We start from the raw sequence: 19194 nt of genomic DNA on the forward strand, positions 1-19194 counted from the left end.
AGAAAGGGGAGATAGAAAGGGAGAGAGGAGGGCTGGGCTGTAGCGCAGCGGGTTAAGCGCAGGTGGCGCAAAGCGCAAGGACCGGCATAAGGATCCCAGTTCGAGCCCCCGGCTCCCCACCTGCAGGGGAGTCGCTTCACAGGCGGTGAAGCAGGTCTGCAGGTGTCTGTCTTTCTCTCCCCCTCTCTGTCTTCCCCTCCTCTCTCCATTTCTCTCTGTCCTATCCAACAATAATAGCAGCAACAAAAATAACAAGGGCAACAAAATGGGAAAAATGGCCTCCACGCAAGGATCCGGGTTCAAGCCTTTGTTCCCCACCTGCAGGGGGGAAGCTCTGTGAGCGGTGAGGCAGGTCAGCAGGTGTGTCTCTCAGTCTGCGTTGATACCTGTGCCTGCACCCTTTGTCCCTCCCGAGGCGTGACACGGTCTCCGCCGTGGCGTCCCTGCTGAGTGTGAGGCCGTGGATGTCCCCGGCGGCTCCCAGCCATGCGCCCAGGGGAGCGGGGCGTGGGCCCAGGCGACCTGTGTGACGGGCAGCAGGTGGGGGCGCTGGACAGGTGAGCCGGTGAGCCGTGGTTTCAGGACCGGCCGGGCACCGGGCACCGGGAAGGGCTGTTTAGTCGGAGGCAGGGGGTCCAGAGGCGATTCCCGTGGGGGAGGCGGTCGCGGTGGGTCTCCAGCAGAGGCGAGAACCGGCCGTGTCTGCCGGGCCGGCCGGGCTCAGCCGGACACCAGGTGTGTGAAAAGGCAAAGACGGGCCACGGGTGGCTCACCTGGTAGAGCACAGTCCTTGTGGTGAGTGAGGCCCCGGTTCAAGCCCTGCCACCACGAGGGGGCACCAGAGGAGGCCGCGGGGTAGCCCGGATGGGCAGCATGCCAGGGAGGCGGCTGGGCAGGGCACACTCTCGTGCTCGAGGTCCTGAGCTCACTCCTGGCAAGCCCTAAGGAAAGGGCGTGTGCCTTAGTGTACGCAAGGCCCTGGGTTCGAGTCCTGACACCACACAGGAGCAACGTGGAGACAGAGCCCCAGGGGAGCTCCAGGCATGGCGGAGCGGTGCTACAGGCCTCTCCTCTCTCTCCGTGGGAAACAAAAGAACAGGGTGGGGGAGACGGCACAGGGTCTGCAAACAGACCTTCCTGCCTGAGGCTGCCAGGCCCCACGTTCCATTCCCGGCACCATCAGCCAGAGCTGAGCAGGGCTCTGGGAAAATAACAACAACAACAATAATAATAATGCACCATCAGCCAGAGCTGAGCAGGGCTCTGGGGAAACAACAACAACAACAACAATAATAATATACCATCAGCCAGAGCTGAGCAGGGCTCTGGGAAAATAATAATAATAATAGTAATAATAATAATAATAAATAATAATTAATAATAGTAATAATAGTATTAATTAATAATTAATAGTAATTAATTAATAATAATTAATAGTATTAATTAATAATAGTAGTAGTATTAATAATAATAAATAATAATAGTATTAATAATAATAGGGCTGGGGAGACAGCATGGTGATTCTAAAGACACTCCTGGGGGTCGGGCGGTGGCGCAGTGGGCTAAGCGCAGGTGGCGCAAAGCGCAGGGACCGGCGTAAGGATCCCGGTTCGAGCCCCCGGCTCCCCACCTGCAGGGGAGTCGCTTCACAGGCGGTGAAGCAGGTCTGCAGGTGTCTGTCTGTCTTTCTCTCCCCCTCTCTGTCTTCCCCTCCTCTCTCCATTTCTCTCTGTCCTAGCCAACAATGAACAACATCAACAATGGTAATAATAATAACCACAACGAGGCTACAACAACAAGGGCAACAAAAGGGGGAAAAAATGGCCTCCAGGAGCGGCGGATTCATGGTGCAGGCACCGAGCCCAGCAATAACCCTGGAGGGAAAACAAATTAAATTAAAAAAACAACAACATTAGGGCAGCAAAAGGGAATAAATAAATATTAAAAAAAGAAAAGACTCTCTTGTCTGAGGCTCTGATGCCCCAGGTTCCATCCCCAGCACTACCATCAGCCAGAGCTGAGCAGGGCTCTGGGGAAGTATTAGCAACAACAACAACAATAATAATGCACCATCAGCCAGAGCTGAGCAGGCCCCTGGGGAAATATTGACAACAACAATAATAATAATAATACACCATCAGCCAGAGCTGAGACGGACCTTGAGGAAATATTAACAACAACAACAACAATATACCATCAGCCAGAGCTGAGCAGGGCCCTGGGGAAATATTAACAACAACAACAACAACAACCACAATAATAATACACCATCAGCCAGAGCTGAGCAGGGCCCTGGGGAAATATTAACAACAACAACTACAATAATAATACACCATCAGCCAGAGCTGAGCAGGGCCCTGGGGAAATATTAACAACAACAATAATACACCATCAGCCAGAGCTGAGCAGGGCCCTGGGGAAATATTAACAACAACAACAACAGTAATACACCACAGCCAGAGCTGAGCAGGGCCCTGGGGGAAAAAGAAAACAGTGGCTGTGGGGTGGCTAGGAGCTGGCTGGTGGAATGCGACCTTCACTGAACTCAGGACCACGTTGGTGGTGCGGAGAAAGCCCAGTGGCTCTGCAGACTCACCCCTGAGGCTCAGGGGGTCTCAGGTTCAATCCTCCCACACCACCGTAAGCTAGAGCTCAGCTAAAGTAAATAACAGTAACAGATCCAGGTTCAGGCACCCTGGACAACTCGCGGGTGCGGTGGCCTCGTTCCCTCTCTCTACCTCAACAGTTTCAAACGGGGAAAGCCTGGGCACGGACCCTGGTTGCCCTGGGCTGAGCGCACAAGGACCAGAATTCGAGTCCCTGCTCCCCACCTGCGGGGGGGAGGGGAGAGCTTCACGAACGGTGGAGCAGGGCTGCAGGTGTCTCTCCCCCCCCATCTCTCCTGCCCCTCTTAATCTCTCTCTGTCCTATCTAATAAAAATGGGAAAATAAGGTAGAAAGCTGGAAAAATGGCTGTTGGGAGCAGCGGATCTACAGTGCGGGCACCGAGCCCCCACAACCCTAGAGGAATCAGAAAAGTTATTGGGGGCCACGTGTGCCGAGAGCCCTGCGGCCAGGAAGAGAAAGCAGAGAAGACGACAAGAGGAGGAAGAGGCCTCCACACGCGCCGAGGCCGGCACCCGGCCCTCAGTCCCCACAGCTGAACATCTCGGCCTCCTTCTCCTTCCAGAAGGTGAAGCTGCGGTCGATGTAGCCACAGACGTCCTCGCTGCTGAAGCTGCCCCTCCGGGGGCCGGGCCGCGCCCCCCCGGGCTCGGGACCCCCTCCGGGCACGGCGGCCGCCACGTGGGGCGGGGACCCCGGCGGAGTGAGCCCTGACTCGGCGTCCCAGGCCTGGCTGAAGAAGCGGGCCTTGATGTCCTCGAAGCCGTCGGTCCAGGCGCGGCGCCCGGCGGCCACCTCGTCCGTGACGGCCTTGTGGAAGGCGCGGGCCGCCTCCCAGCCGTGCGCGCCCAGGTGCTCGAACACCTCGAAGCAGAGCAGGTGGCGCGCCCGGCGCTCGTCGGCCGGCAGCTCGCAGTCCAGCAGCTGGAAGTAGCCGAGCATGAAGAGCCCCAGCGGGAGGCTGGCGTAGGCGGGGGGCACCCCCGACACGGGGGGCAGGAACTGCTCGGGGGACAGCAGGCCGGGGGGCCTCCGGCTCGGCCTCCGCAGCCTCCGTGCCGGCAGCCTCGCCAGCACCGCCTTCCAGTGGCCCAGCAGCTGCGCCAAGGCGCCGTGCTGACGCCACAGCCCGGGGGCCCCGAGGGTCGGCCCGGGGTCCCCGGCCGCCGCCCCCTGCCGCCACCTTGGCCGGGCCTCCGGCGCCGTGCCCGCCGCTGTCCCGAGAGCCGGCGTGTAGGCCGACCTCCGCCAGTGGCCCAAGAAGAGCATCACCGCGCGCTCCTTGCGCCTCAGGCTGCACGGCCCCGCGCCCCCCGGCGCCCCCTCGCAGCCCCGGCCCCGGTCCCCGCCGGCCCCCTCCGCGCCATCCGGCCCGCTGCACGCCGACTCCGGCCCCCCCGGTGGGCACCCGGCCGGGCGCTGCTCCCACGGGGCGCCCGACCCGCAGGGCCCGGGGTTCGGGGCGCGGGGCGGGCCGAGCGCCGACTCGAAGTTGCCGCGCAGGGTCCTCACCGACACCCCGCACTCCTGGATCTCGCGCTGGGCCGCACTGCAGGGGCGGCCGCAGGGCGTCTGGGGGGGCTCGGGGGGCTCCCCGGGGGCCCCGTCCTCAGCCTGCACCAGCCCGTTCATGCCCCTGAGCAGCAGAGACATGTTCCTCACCAGCCGTGAGATGTGGCCACACCAGAAGGGCAGCGGCTGGCCGCCCGGCGGGGCCCCCTCAGGCCCCTGGCCACAGGGAGACCGGGGCTCCTCCTCGGGCGCCGGGGGGAGGAAGGGGCCGTTGACCGTGATCCGCACCAGCGGTGCGGGCAGCAGGGCCTGGAGCTCGGCCGCCAGCCGGCCCAGCTCGCTGTGGTACTCCTGGCATCTCTGGCGCAGCTGCAGCCCTGCCATCTGCCTCTCCAGGCCCAGGAGGTCGTCCTCTGTCAGCAGCTCCCCGAATGGGCCCAGCATGGCCTGGTGTGCCTGTGAGTAGTGCCAGGCCTGCTCCGCCGGGGGCCGGCAGTCCTCCTGGGCACAGGAGCCGGTCAGCGGGCGCCTCCCCTGCGCCCCCCCCCCCCCACCGCTCAGCTTGAGCCCGCCCGGGGGTGGGGCAGCCCCCTCCACTTCTCCCCAAGAGGCAGGGCAGCCTCTGCTCTGACCGGTGGAAAGGACCCAGCAGGCCTGGGTCTGGGCTGCAGCGGGCTTGGCGGGGACTGTCCCGGGCTGTGCCCTCACTGTGACAGAGGGAGGCTGTGCTCCGGGGAGGCCCGGGGGCCCCAGCTGCGGGGAGGACGTGGACGTCCACAGCGGTCCTGCACCTTTGGGTGTGGGGGGTGGCCGGGGACCCGGAGGAGACCCCACTGTGACTCTACCACATAGTCCCCGGGGGCTGACAGGGTCCCAGATGGGGCAGGCCCGCACCAGTTCACCAGCGCCTCTAGGGGACTCCAGCACTGCACACGCAGCCGGAGAGCTGCACCAGACCCTGGGGGCCCAGCCGCCCCTGCCGGGCTCTCCAGCTGCCCCCACGCACGTCCTTCGGACTGTCTGTCCTGCTGGGACTTCCAGGGAGCTGGCCTCCTGCTCCGCCTCCACCATGCCCCTCTGCTGCCCCAGCCTCCCAGGCCTCTCCCCTGCCTCTGGCCTTGCTGTCCAAGGCCACCCCCCAGAGAGGCAGCACTGCCGGGCACCGACTGCGTCCCCCAGCCGCGTCCATCCCCCCTGTGTCCCTGGCCCTGTACCACCACCTGGACTCCGCTCCTAACCTGCCCAGCTAGCTAGCCCCGCCCACCTACCACCCAATGACCCACCCACTAGAGAGGCCCCGCCCACCAACCAATGACTCCCACCCACTAGAGAGGCCCCGCCCCCCTCCCAATGACTCCCACCCATCAGTGAGGCCCCGCCCACCAACCAATGACTCCCACCCACTAGAGAGGCCCCGCCCACCAACCAATGACTCCCACCCACTAGAGAGGCCCCGTTCACCGCCCAATGACTCCCACCCACTAGAGAGGCCCCGTTCACCGCCCAATGACTCCCACCCACTAGAGAGGCCCCGCCCACCGCCCAATGACCCACCCACTAGAGAGGCCCCGTCCACCGCCCAATGACTCCCACCCACTAGAGAGGCCCCGCCCACCGCCCAATGACTCCCACCCATCAGTGAGGCCCCGCCCAACGCCCAATGACTCCCACCCACTAGAGAGGCCCCGCCCACCGCCCAATGACTCCCACCCATCAGTGAGGCCCCGCCCACCGCCCAATGACTCCCACCCACTAGAGAGGCCCCGCCCACCGCCGGTCCCCGCCACCTATCAGACACGCCCAGCGGGCCAACCAGGCCCCGCCCCGCCTCACCTGCAGCTCGGCGCTCAGGCCCACCTGCAGCTGGCGCACCATCACCTGCCGCTTCCACTCGGGGATGGGCCGGCCCTGCTCGTCCCGCGTGGGCACCAGCCCGTCCAGGTCGCCCGGGGGCAGCGCGTCCAGCTGCAGCGCGGCCAGGCCGCCCCCCGTGGTCACCGCCTCAGTCCCCTGTCGGGAGGGGTGTGGGTCACGCAGTGGGGCCCTGCCCGATGGGGCTGGAGTGGGGGGCGGGCAGGGGTCCTGCTGACCCGTCAGGACACCAGCCCTGTCTCCACTGGGGACCCACGACAAGTGACGGCCAGACGCCAGGGAGGGGCTCGAGTGACCCTCCCGCACACACGGCGAGAGGCTGATGGGCTCCGGGCCCGGGGGTGGGGGACGCACCGCGGGGACAGCCGTGGCGTTGGCGGGGACACTCGGGGGGGCTTCTTGGGCCGTCTGCTCCCCCAGGAGAGGCTGCACAGGCTGGGCAGGCCAGGTGGGGCTGGGCGACGCTGCTGTGGGGACACGGGGCAGTTAGGGGCGTCCATGCACGGGAGCCCGCCCCAAGGCCACCCCCCAGAGCGCCCCGGCCGAGAGGTGAGACTGGGGGGCCGGGGACCACAGGCGTCCGTCCCCTCACCCAAGACACAAAGTCTGCATTCTCACCTCCCCCAAACACACAGGGGCACAGGACGGGCACCTGCCCCCCAAGGCCGCAGGTTCAAAGCCAGCCACCTGCTGCCGGGCTCAGGGCACAAGGATACATACGCCCAGGCGGGGACCCCAGCTGGGGCCAGCAGCACCCCTACCCAGGCACAGCCCAGTACTCACCGCCGGGGCTCCCCCGACCCGAGCCTCCTTTCTCTCCATCCTCCACGGGGCACCTGGCGGCCGACAGCGGGGGAGGGGGGAACGGAGGCGGCGGGGGCGTCATGACGAGAGGCACCTGCGGGCGCAGGGGGTGTCCAGTGGGAGGCCCAGGGTGGGTGAGCCAGCTGGCAGCCCTGCCCAGAAGGGCTCAGGGGTGAGTGTGCAGAGGGATGGCCCCGGGCCACACCCCTGTGCCCACCACCCGGCTGGCTCTCGGGTGCCCTCTGGAAGCCACGCGCCTTCTCTGCAGGGCCCTGCCCGCCCAGGCCCTGGACACCCCCAGCTCTGCCGCTGACCTGGGGGCAGGACTCCGGGCCCTGCAGACCCTGCCTTCCAGGTGGCAACGCAACTCTCTGGGGCCCCCTGGAACCAGCCCCCCAAGCTACCCCGAGACCCCCAAGCCACACCTTTCTGCTGAAACCGGGAACCGAAGGCTGACCTGACTCTGCGGGCCCCTCCCTGCTCCAGCCACACTCCTTCGTCCCCCGCCAAGGTGGGCACTGGAGGGGGAGAGGCCTGGGGGTGCCCAGGGGGCCTGCAGAACTCTAGAAAGACAGGGCCCGCGGCTGTGTTGCCTGCTCTTACCACAGCAAGGTGCTGTCTCCTCACTAAAATAATGAAAGGATGATCGGCGTGAGGATCCGGGTTCAAACTCCCCACCTGCTGGGGAGTCGCTTCACAGGCGGTGAAGCAGGTCTGCAGGTGTCTGTCTTTCTCTCTCCCCTCTGTCTTCCCCTCCTCTCTCCATTTCTCTCTGTCCTATCCAACAATGACGACATCATCAACAACAACAACAATAACCACAACAATAAAACACGGGCAACAAAAGGGAATAAATAAATATTAAAAAAAATAATAACTATGGGGGTCGGGTGGTAGCGCAGCAGGTTAAACGCAGGTGGCGCAAAGCACAAGGACCGGCGTAAGGATCCTGGTTCAAGCCCCCGGCTCCCCACCTGCAGGGGAGTCGCTTCACAGGCGGTGAAGCAGGTCTGCAGGTGTCTGTCTTTCTCTCTCCCCTCTGTCTTCCCCTCCTCTCTCCGTTTCTCTCTGTCCTATCCAACAACAACATCAGCAATGGCAACAACAATAATAACCACAACAAGACTACAACCACAAGGGCAGCAAAAGGGGGGGGGAAGGACTCTAGGAGCGGTGGATTCATGGTGCAGGCACTGAGCCCCAGTAATAACCCTGGAGGCAAAACATAATAATAATAATAATAACTATAACAAGGGTAACAAAAGGAAATATTCTTTGTGATGCAAAGCTGGGCTTGAACCTGGGACCTCAGGCATGCAGGGCAGACTGAGCCTCCTCGGCCCAACTTTGGAGGAGATGACACAGAGAGAGGAGAGGTAGCACCCCTCCAACACCCACATAGCTCCCCCAGTGCTCCCAGGAGGTGCTGGGCTTGAATCCGGGGCCTGCTGGGCCCGCCTGCTCTGCCTTGGGGTCCCGACTCCCTCCAGAAGGGAAGCCTGGCTCACCGCACCAGGCTCGGCTGGGAAGCACCAGGGCCTATGGGTGCTGGGGCCCCGGAGTCTGCCCACACTCCCTGCCAGCCCCAGGCCCCCCAGGCGCGGCCCCCACGCACCTCCCTCCTGGCTCCTCCAGGGTCCGCCAGGCTCCAGGCTGGAGGACACCGGGCAGCTGGGGAGCCCTGGGGGGGCAGGGGGCCGGCCAGGCAGCTCCCCCCTCCCCGCGGTGCATGCATAATTGAAGGAGGTGTCGGGTGGCCTGGCAGGGATCCCTTACCCGGTGGGGGCTGGGGGGGCAACTGAGACCTCCGACACAGGAAGGACAAACCCCCGGGGGGACTCCCGGCTCAGCACCCAGGAGGAGCACAGCCGGGGAAACTGAGGCACAGATGGGGAAGGGCTTTCCGGAGACCCCAGGGGCATGGCAGGTCTATGGGGATCCCAGCGTGTGCTTCCTACAAGAGGCCCAGGCAGGGGCAGCTGGGACAGGGGGCCGGTTCTGGGGGCCAGGGCGGGGGTGCGGAGCCGTCACCCTCTGGGCCCAGCAGCCCCTGCCCGTCCACTGGAGAATGGGGTGCTCAGTGTCCTGTGGTCCCCGGTGGGATCGAAGCCCGGCCTGTCCCTGCGGCTGCCACACGGCTGGCTGGGGGGCCGTGGGGGGAGACCCCAGGCCCACGCCGCAGCCGGAAGAGCTGACCGGCCGACCGGCCGCTGGGCGGGGACCCTGCTGTGGGCCATGGACGTCCCGTCCCTGCCTGCCAGGGGCTGCCCCCCAGATCCCCGAGGGGGCCCCCTCCTTGCCCACCCCTGCCAATGAATCCGCTACCCAGGGGGGCAGGGGAAGAGGCCCCCCAGATGGAGGGCAGGGGGGACAGGGGCAGGAGTGGGCGCTGCTGGGAGCCTCGTGGCTGGGAAGCTGGGGAGTCTCGGGGTGCCCAGGGCCGTGGTCACATGTCACCCCGCGTTTGAACGGGGACGGCCCCTCCTGCGGGCTCTGGGTGGCAGGAGCTCCCGCGTCCCGTGTCCCTCCCTCAGGCCCAGACGGTGACCAGAGCTCCGGGGGCTGCAAGGCTGGGGTCCCGGCCCCCCGCCCCCAGCTGGAAGCTGCCTCAGGGCCCCCGGCTGAGCCGCATAGTGCGCGGCCCGGCGTGAAGACCGGTGAGCGGGGCCGGACGGACGCGCAGCCTGGCCGGGGGCGGCCTTCGGGCCTCGGTTTCCCCCCTGGACCTGGGAGGCTGCTGAAGCGCATTTCACGGGGAGGACACAGAGGGCGCCAGGGCGAGCACTGGGCGCGGCCGCCGTCCTGCCCGTGGGGAGCCGGCAGGAGGCATCCATCTCCTGGGTCGGGGCAGAGCTGGGGACCGCTGGCTGAGGCGGCCCCCCCACCCCGCCACCCAGGCCGACGACCGCTCTGGGCGAGGCTGCGAGTGTAGGCCACGGGACGCGGAGGGAGGGAGACACCGGCTGCTGGGGGTCCCAGGACAAGCGTCCCTCCCGGAGTCCACCATGGGCGTTGGGTGAGAGCCTCCTGAGGGGAGTCACTGTCGCGGGCCACTCGGCGGCCGAGAGCGGGAGCCCGGCAGGGCAGGTCCCCGGATGTTGCAGGACCCTGCCTGGTGGGTGCTGTCGGGGCGTGGGGGTCAGGGGCCACAGGCTGGGGACAGGAGCCAGGTGGGAAGCAGCCCTGGACCACCTCAGGGGCACCCCGGGCCAGGTGACACAAGAGACCCCTCCTCACGGGGTGGCTGAGGGGGTCACACCAGGCCGACGGGGGCAGTGCTGGCCTGTGCCGCCAGTGTCCCCTCACTGGGACTCAGGACACCGCTCTTTGCCTGGGTGTTCTTGGTGTGACAAAATGTCACCCAGCAAGAGCCCTAAGGTCCAGCCACAAGAAGAGACCCACTCTGTCACAGCTGAGGTGGCCGGTCACAGCTGAGGTAGCCCTGTCACAGCTGAGGTGGCCCTGTCACAGCTGAGGTGGCCCTGTCACAGCTGAGGTAGCCCTGTCACAGCTGAGGTGGCCCTGTCACAGCTGAGGTGGCCCTGTCACAGCTAAGGTGGTCCTGTCACAGTCTGAGGTGGTCCTGTCACAGTCTGAAGTGGCCTGTCACAGCCTGAGGTGGCCCTGTCACAGCCTGAGGTGGCCCTGTCACATCTGAGGTGGTCCTTGTCACATCTTGAGGTGGCCTGTCACAGCTGAGGGGGCTCAGTCACAGTCTGAGGTGTCCCTGTCACAGTCTGAGGGGGCCCTGTCACAGCTGAGGTGGCCTGTCACAGCCTGAGGTGTCCTTGTCATATCTTGAGGTGGCCCTGTCACAGCCTGAAGTGGTCCTGTCACAGTCTGAGGTGTCCCTGTCACAGTCTGAGGTGGCCCTTTCACAGTCTGAGGTGTCCCTGTCACAGTCTGAGGTGGCCCTGTCAGTCTGAGGTGTCCTTGTCACATCTTGAGGTGGTCCTGTCACAGCTGAGGTGTCCCTGTCACAGTCTGAGGTGGCCCTGTCACAGTCTGAGGTGTCCCTGTCACAGTCTGAGGTGTCCCAGTCACAGCTTGAGGTGTCCCTGTCACAGCTGAAGTGTCCCTGTCACAGCTGAGGTGGCCCTGTCACAGTCTGAGGTGGCCTGTCACAGCTGAGGTGGCCCTGTCACAGTCTGAGGTGGCCTGTCACAGCTGAGGGGGCCCAGTCCCAGCTCAGGTGGCCCTGTCACAGCTGAGGTGGCCCTGTCACAGCTGAGGTGTCCTGTCACAGCTGAGGTGTCCCTGTCACAGTCTGAGGTGGCCCTGTCACAGTCTGAGGTGTCCCTGTCACAGTCTGAGGTGTCCCAGTCACAGCTTGAGGTGTCCCTGTCACAGCTGAAGTGTCCCTGTCACAGCTGAGGTGGCCCTGTCACAGTCTGAGGTGGCCTGTCACAGCTGAGGTGGCCCTGTCACAGTCTGAGGTGGCCTGTCACAGCTGAGGGGGCCCAGTCCCAGCTCAGGTGGCCCTGTCACAGCTGAGGTGGCCCTGTCACAGCTGAGGTGTCCTGTCACAGCTGAGGTGTCCCTGTCACAGTCTGAGGTGGCCCTGTCACAGTCTGAGGTGTCCCTGTCACAGTCTGAGGTGTCCCTGTCACAGTCTGAGGTGTCCCAGTCACAGCTGAAGTGTCCCTGTCACAGCTGAGGTGGCCCTGTCACAGTCTGAGGTGGCCCTGTCACAGCTGAGGTGGCCCAGTCACAGCTGAGGTGGCCCTGTCACAGCCCGAGAGCCCTGTCACCCCGGTGCCCCAGCCTCTTGTCCCCGCTACGCCACACGTGAGCCCGTCTCTCAGCCCCTGGGCCGTGGGGCCGTGCAGCCCGTGTCCCCGTGCCCGAGGCCCGGGTGCGGCCTCACCGGCAGGGCGGCGTCCCTCAGGTAGCGGGCGCAGTGCTGGTGGCCATGGTACTCGGCCAGGTCGGCCGCCGTGTAGCCGTCGTCATCCTGCAGGGCAGGGTCCACGCGGTGGGAGACCAGCGTCTGGCAGCACTGGGGGGACAGTCGTGTGACCCGGCGGCAGACACGGAGCCCCGGCACCCGCGCCTTGGGGGGGTCCCTGAGATGCCCGACGCCCATAGCAGGTGACTGGCTGAAGCGCGGCAGGGCCGGGCGGGGCACACCCGGTGAGGTGCAGGGACCCGGGTTCGAGCCCCGGCCCTGCAGGTGTCTCTCTCTCAATTTCTGTCCTGTCCAATAAAATGGAAAATAGCTTCCAGGAGCAGTGGATTCATGCTGGGGCACTGAGCCCCGGCGACAGCCCTGGAGGAAAGAGAGAGACAGAGACAGGGAGAGACAGAGACAGAGGGAGGGAGAGAGACAGAGATAGAGAGAGGGAGAGAGACAGAGACAGAGGGAGGGAGAGAGACAGAGATAGAGAGAGGGAGAGAGACAGAGACAGAGGGAGGGAGAGAGACAGAGATAGAGAGAGGGAGAGAGACAGAGACAGAGGGAGGGAGAGAGACAGAGATAGAGAGAGGGAGAGAGACAGAGACAGAGGGAGGGAGAGAGACAGAGATAGAGAGAGGGAGAGAGACAGAGACAGAGGGAGGGAGAGAGACAGAGACAGAGGGAGGGAGAGAGACAGAGATAGAGAGAGGGAGAGAGACAGAGACAGAGGGAGGGAGAGAGACAGAGACAGAGACAGGGACAGAGACAGGGAGGGAGAGACAGAGGGAGGGAGAGAGAGAGAGGGAGGGAGAGACAGAGACAGAGAGACAGAGGGGGGGAAAAAGATTATTTGGGGCCGGTGGTGCACCTGGCTGGTGCACGTCTCGTCTGGACCCAGCTCTCAACCCCAGTCCCCACCTGCAGGGGGGAAGCTTCACGAGCAGTGGCGCAGGGCTGCAGGGGTCTGCCTCTCTCCCTCTCTCTCCCCTCCTCCCTCAATGTCTCTCTGTGGTGTCCAATACAATGGAAACAATGGCCGCCAGGAGCAGTGGACTCCTAGTGCCGGCACCGAGCCCCAGGGACAACCCTGGAGGCAAAAAGGAGGAGGAGGAGAAGGAAAGAAAGGAAAAGAAGTTAATGTGCCGTGGAGCCCGCAGAATACTACTCTGCCATCAAAAAGACAAGTGTGTCCTTGCAGGTACCGAGCCCAGCAATAACCCTGGAGGCAAATCAATCAATCAATAAATAAATACAAAGGAGCTAAGCAGAGGACAGTGTGCCTGAGGCCCCGGGTTCAAGCCCCAGCTCCAACATAGGCCAGAGCTGGGTGCAGCTGTAGGTCTCTCTCCCTCTCTGGGGGTCCGGCCTGGGGGTCTCACCATGGGTCCAGCCTGGGGGTCTTACTGAGGGTCCAGTCTGGGGTCTTTCTGTGTGTTCAGCCTGGGGTCTCACTGAGGGTTCAGCCTGGGGGTCTCACTGTGGGTCCAGCCTGGGGTCTCACTGTGGGTCCAACCTGGGGTCTCACTGAGGGTTCAGCCTGGGGGTCTCACTGAGGGTTCAGCCTGGGGGTCTCACTGTGGGTCCAGCCTGGGGTCTCACTGTGGGTCCAGCCTGGGGTCTCACTGTGGGTTCAGCCTGGGGTCTCACTGAGGGTTCAGCCTGGGGTCTCACTGAGGGTCCACCCTGGGGGTCTCACTGTGGGTCCAGCCTGGGGGTCTCACTGTGGGTTCATCCTGGAGGCTTAGAGTCCCAAGACCCCAGGTCCCCCGCTCTGAGGGGAGCACCGCCGAATCCTGCCCCCTCACCTCCAGGTGCCCGTTCTCCGCCGCGTCGTGAAGGGGGCTGCCCCCCCAGGAGTCCCTCGTGACGGGGGCGCCCATCAGCAGGAGCCGGTCCACGATGGGGGTGTGGCCCCCCCGGGCTGCGAAGTGGAGGGCAGTGGCCCCCTCATTGTCCCTCGCTGCCAGCCCCATGTCGGTGAAGGTTACCTGGGGGCCGCAGGGAGACCCAGCTGGGGCCAGGTGACCAACCAGGGAGGAGGGCGGGGGGGCAAGTGGAGGGCAGGGGGGGCAGGTGAGGGAGGAGGGAGCAGGGGACTGCCCCAGGAGGAGGGTGACCCGCGGGGTCCCGGCCCACGTTGAGCAGCTCCCAAGCCCCGGGCCCTCACCAGCCAGACGACGAGCGGGTAGTGGCCGCGGGCGGCGGCCGCGTGCAGGGGGGTCATGCCATCCAGCGCACGCAGGTGGACGTCAGCCCCCGCGTCCTTGACCAGGAACTGCGCCAGGTGCAGGCGGCCCTCCTGGCAGGCCAGGTAGAGCGGGGAGGCACCGCTGTGGGTACGCCGGTTCACGCCGCTGAGGGCCGGAGCAGGGGTCAGCTGAGGGCCAGAGGTCGCTGCGGGCTCACCCGGCACGTGGTGGTAGGGGGATCCTGGACCCCAGTCCCTTGCCGTGCACCCCCCATTACCTGGCCACCCCCGCCCCTCAGCTGACCTGTTTCCCTACCCCCTCACCTGCTGCCCTGCTTCCTAACCTGTCCCCCACTCCCGTCCTCCACCTGCCGCCGGCCCCCATCACCTGGCATGCGCGGCCACCAGCAGCTTGAGGCAGGTGAGGTCCCCGCCCAGGGCGGCCATGTGCAGGGGCAGGGCACCCTCGTGAGTCTCCAGAGTGGCCGCATGCCCTTCCCCGAGCAGCCAGGCCACCAGCAGCGGGTGGCCAAAGCGGGCGGCCAGGTGCAGGGGGGACACGCCAGAGGCATCCTGGTCCTGGGGGGCAGCGGGCCGTCAGGGGACCCGGCTGCACCCAAATGCCACCCTCCCGGGCAGGCGGCCCCCGGGCCACCCACCTGCAGGCCGCATCCCCCCTCGCGCACCAGCCAGCTGAGCTCGGCCAGGCCTCCGGTGGCCGCGGCATCGTGCGCAGGGGTGGCCCCGTTGAGGGCCCGCTGGCCGCCTGGCAGCCCTGCCCGCCGCACCAGGAACTGGACACAGGCCAGCTGGCCGGCGCGGGCGGCGTGGTGCACCAGGCCGGCCCCCAGGGTGTCGGCGATGCCTGGGCCCAGCGAGCCTGCCTCCCGCAGCCGCTCCAGGGCGCCCAGGTCCCCGCGCTCGGCCGCCAGCAGCGCCCGCTGCGCCTCCATCCCGCGTCTGTGCGGCAGCTTTGGGTTTCAAGAGACTTGCGGCTCCAGTTACTGAGACCTGGCAGCTGGGAGGCGGTGGCCGCCACCGGAGTGGGGGGCTGGGCCGCCCCGTGCCCTGCTGGGGGGGGGGCAGTGTGTCACGGCCCCTCGAGGGGACAGGTGTCCTCCCAGGACCCAGGCTGCTCGTGTCCCCTCCCTGCTCCGTCACTCCTCAGGCCCTTTGGGGACTCATGCCCTGGGGTGCTGGACTGTGTCACCAAGGTGTGACTGAGTCTCCCCTCCCCCCGGCCCCCAGGTGACTCCCTGTGGCCCAAACGTGCCAGGAGTCTGACTCTAGAATCTTCTTTGGCAGCTTGGGAAATGTGGTGGTGGTGTGTCCTGGCTTCTTCCTGGAGTCAGTGATGTCACACATCAGAAGTTTGCCTTCGGGGTGGGGGGGCTGCCCACACCCCCTATCCAGCTGAATCTCTGTGCAGCAGGGGAGTGAGCACAGGACCCCCTCATGCACTGTCCGGACAGCACATGCTGCTCCATCACTCAGTGCTCGGCATGATGCCTGGCTCGAACCCAGGGCCCCACACAAGGTAAGACCAGTGCTCCCAGCCCCTCTTCTCCTCTCTCCCCGGTTACCACTGGGGCTGTGTTTGCACAGATCCTGCCGCCCCCAGCAGCCATGTTTCCCTTGACAGGGTGAGACAGAGAGAAGCAGAGGGAGAAGAGACAGAGGGATGCCTTCAGCCCTGCTCCACTGCTCGGAAACCTTCCCCGAGCTGGGACGGGGGCTTGAACCCAGGTCCCTGTACATATACTGGTGCACCACCGCCCGGCCCCAAGCTAGAATTTGCCTTTTTCTTTGTCTCCGGGTCATCGGAGCCTGGTGTCTGCACCACGAGTCCACTGCTCCTGGCACCAGTTTTACCTTTTCATGCCCTTGTTGTTGCCATCGCTGTCATTGTTGGTGGACAGGACAGAGAGAAATGGAGAGAGGAGGGGAAGACAGAGAGGGGGAGAGAAAGACAGACACCTGCAGACCTGCTTCACCGCCTGGGAAGCGACTCCCCTGCAGGTGGGGAGCCGGGGGCTTGAACCGGGATCCTTGTGCTTTGCGCCACGTGCGCTTAACCCGACCCCACAAGCTAGTTTATTAGTGAGACTGCAGCTGTGGGGGGTGCGTCCTGGCTTGCACCCCCTGGCCCCCAGCCCAGGCGCGGCCTAGAAAGAAGCACTGCTGGAAAGAAGACGCCAGGCCGCCCGACCTTTTATTAGCTGGTTTGTCAAAGGTCACTTCCCAGACACTTTCCTGCAGAGGCAGGGGTCAGCACAGGGCCGGCCCAACCAGCCACCCGGCCTGGGTGGGAGACAGCCGTCAGCAAACCAGCTTGAGGAAGCCTGAGGTGTTCCCCAACAGTGGACGAGGTGTGGCCAGTGGGAGCCTGAGTGGACAATCAAGGGGGGAGAGGTCAGAGGGGTGGGGGTACGGGTGGGGGAGCAGGGGGCCTGGGCTCACAGGAGGATGGGCAGTGGGGGGCAGGGGGAGGGAGGGGGGAGTTGGAGAGCAAGGACCCCACACTGGGATCCCCACGCTGAGCCTGGGGACCCCTGCACCCCGTCACTGAGCCTGGGGACTCCTCTCACTGAGCCTGGGGACCCCTGCACCCCTCACTGAGCCTGGGGACCCCTGCACCCCCCTCACTGAGCCTGAGGACCCCTGCACCCCCCTCACTGAGCCTGGGGACCCCTGCACCCCTCACTGAGCCTGGGGACCCCTGCACCCCCTCACTGAGCCTGGGGACCCCTGCACCCCCCTCACTGAGCCTGGGGACCCCTGCACCCCCTCACTGAGCCTGTGGACCCCTGCACCCCGTCACTGAGCCTGGGGACCCCTGCACCCCCCTCACTGAGCCTGAGGACCCCTGCACCCCGTCACTGAGCCTGGGGACCCCTGCACCCCCTCTGAGCCTGGGGACCCCTGCACCCCCCTCACTGAGCCTGGGGACCCCTGCACCCCCCTCACTGAGCCTGGGGACCCCTGCACCCCCTCACTGAGCCTGTGGACCCCTGCACCCCGTCACTGAGCCTGGGGACCCCTGCACCCCGTCACTGAGCCTGGGGACCCCTGCACCCCCCTCACTGAGCCTGAGGACCCCTGCACCCCCTCTGAGCCTGGGGACCCCTGCACCCCCCTCACTGAGCCTGGGGACCCCTGCACCCCCTCACTGAGCCTGGGGACCCCTGCACCCCCTCACTGAGCCTGGGGACCCCTGCACCCCGTCACTGAGCCTGGGGACTCCTCTCACTGAGCCTGGGGACCCCTGCACCCCTCACTGAGCCTGGGGACCCCTGCACCCCCTCACTGAGCCTGGGGACCCCTGCACCCCCTCACTGAGCCTGTGGACCCCTGCACCCCGTCACTGAGCCTGGGGACCCCTGCACCCCCCTCACTGAGCCTGAGGACCCCTGCACCCCCTCTGAGCCTGGGGACCCCTGCACCCCCCTCACTGAGCCTGGGGACCCCTGCACCCCCCTCACTGAGCCTGGGGACCCCTGCACCCCCTCACTGAGCCTGTGGACCCCTGCACCCCGTCACTGAGCCTGGGGACCCCTGCACCCCGTCACTGAGCCTGGGGACCCCTGCACCCCCCTCACTGAGCCTGAGGACCCCTGCACCCCCTCTGAGCCTGGGGACCCCTGCACCCCCCTCACTGAGCCTGGGGACCCCTGCACCCCCTCACTGAGCCTGGGGACCCCTGCACCCCCTCACTGAGCCTGTGGACCCCTGCACCCCGTCACTGAGCCTGGGGACCCCTGCACCCCCCTCACTGAGCCTGGGGACCCCTGCACCCCCTCACTGAGCCTGGGGACCCCTGCACCCCCTCACTGAGCCTGTGGACCCCTGCACCCCCTCACTGAGCCTGGGGACCCCTGCACCCCCCTCACTGAGCCTGAGGACCCCTGCACCCCCTCTGAGCCTGGGGACCCCTGCACCCCCCTCACTGAGCCTGGGGACCCCTGCACCCCCTCACTGAGCCTGGGGACCCCTGCACCCCCTCACTGAGCCTGTGGACCCCTGCACCCCGTCACTGAGCCTGGGGACCCCTGCACCCCCCTCACTGAGCCTGAGGACCCCTGCACCCCCTCTGAGCCTGGGGACCCCTGCACCCCCCTCACTGAGCCTGGGGACCCCTGCACCCCCTCCCCCACACACAGACGCCGAGCAGGAAGGAAGGACAGGCCCACCCTGGACCAGGCAGAGCTCACCCCAGGAAGGGGTGGGAAGGAGACCCTGGCAGGGTGCGGGGCGCTGGCAGGTCCCTACGAGCCCCCCCGGGCCCCGGGGCCACCCTCCAGCCGGGCCACCGCCAGCTTCAGGTCCTGCACCACGAGGTCCACGTCGGCGTGGCTGGTGGTCCTGCCCACGCTCAGCCGCAGGGCGTTCCTGGCCACCTCAGGGGGGACGCCGCAGCTCAGAAGCACGGGGCTCGGCCTGGGGACAGAGGGACGGTCACTGGCCCTGCTCCCACCTGCCCCGTGTCTCGGCACAGAGATGTCTGGGCCCTCAGGGGCAGGGGACAGACGGCTCCCGGTTCTCTTGTCCAAGGTGTGACAGGGAGGGGACAGGCAAGGGTCAGCACGCAGTCTCAGCTGGGCTCTGGCAGGTTCCCGGGAGCCAAAGGGTGGGGGGTGGTGTGGGTGGGGCCCGGAGACCCCTTCCAGGCCATCTGGGGTGGGTGCATGGGGTCTAGCTCAAGTGCCGGGCACCCGAGGAGGGGCCTCACCCGGACGGCCACCCAGAGCAGGGACTGGAGCCCCAGATCCGAATGGACAGTAAGGGCCCAGCCTCCCCTCACGCAGCCCTCAGCCGGGATGCAGGGCAGGGGTCCTTCTCAGGGAGCCGGCAACTGTCCCTGCCCAGCCTGGTCACTGTGCCCCTGCCCCTTGTCCCCCGTGTCCCCATCCCCCCGGCCGGCCCCTGGCACTTACTGGTCCCCCTGGTCCGAGTGGCAGGCTGCACCCACACTGGCCACCAGCCTCTGGCACTGCTCAAGCACCAGGCGGCCTGTGGGCACAGAGCTGTGTCCCCTGGGGGTCACCCGGGCCCCACCTGCCCTCCCACTCCCTCTGGAGGCCCCAGGGGACCAGGGCCTCTGAACCCTGGTTTCTGAGGAGACCCCTCCCACTTTATCCTGGGATCTCCCCACAGACAGAACTTAAAAATGGGGGGGGGGGGCGGGTGCTACTTGGCACAAGGCCCCGGGTTCAAGCCCCTGCTCCCCACCTGCAGAGGGAAGCTTCACAAGTGGTAGGCAGGTCTGCAGTCTCTCTCTCTCTCTCTCTCTCCCCCC

At 65.8% G+C, this 19194-nt stretch overlaps 1 protein-coding gene and 1 long non-coding RNA gene across 2 annotated transcripts; both read right to left on the reverse strand.

Moving 5' to 3' along the window:
- Positions 1–2598: 2598 nt before the first annotated feature.
- Positions 2599–15571, reverse strand: ESPNL (espin like). The gene is made up of 9 exons (XM_060184665.1): positions 14558–15571; positions 14287–14477; positions 13878–14064; positions 13516–13698; positions 11681–11812; positions 6793–6907; positions 6316–6476; positions 5956–6147; positions 2599–4635 (listed from the first exon to the last, which is right to left on the reverse strand). The coding sequence occupies exons 1-9, from the start codon at positions 14849–14851 to the stop codon at positions 3148–3150; spliced, it is 2943 nt and encodes a 980-aa protein (XP_060040648.1). The 5' UTR covers positions 14852–15571; the 3' UTR covers positions 2599–3147.
- A 511-nt stretch (positions 15572–16082) lies between these two features.
- On the reverse strand, positions 16083–19023 carry LOC132536585 (uncharacterized). Its single transcript, XR_009548103.1, has 3 exons — positions 18833–19023; positions 18110–18335; positions 16083–16284 (listed from the first exon to the last, which is right to left on the reverse strand). It is a non-coding gene; the product is annotated as an uncharacterized LOC132536585 (long non-coding RNA).
- Between the last annotated feature and the right edge of the window lie 171 nt (positions 19024–19194).

Source organism: Erinaceus europaeus, unplaced genomic scaffold (assembly GCF_950295315.1).
Source record: "Erinaceus europaeus unplaced genomic scaffold, mEriEur2.1 scaffold_1243, whole genome shotgun sequence".
Lineage (NCBI taxonomy): Eukaryota > Metazoa > Chordata > Mammalia > Eulipotyphla > Erinaceidae > Erinaceus > Erinaceus europaeus.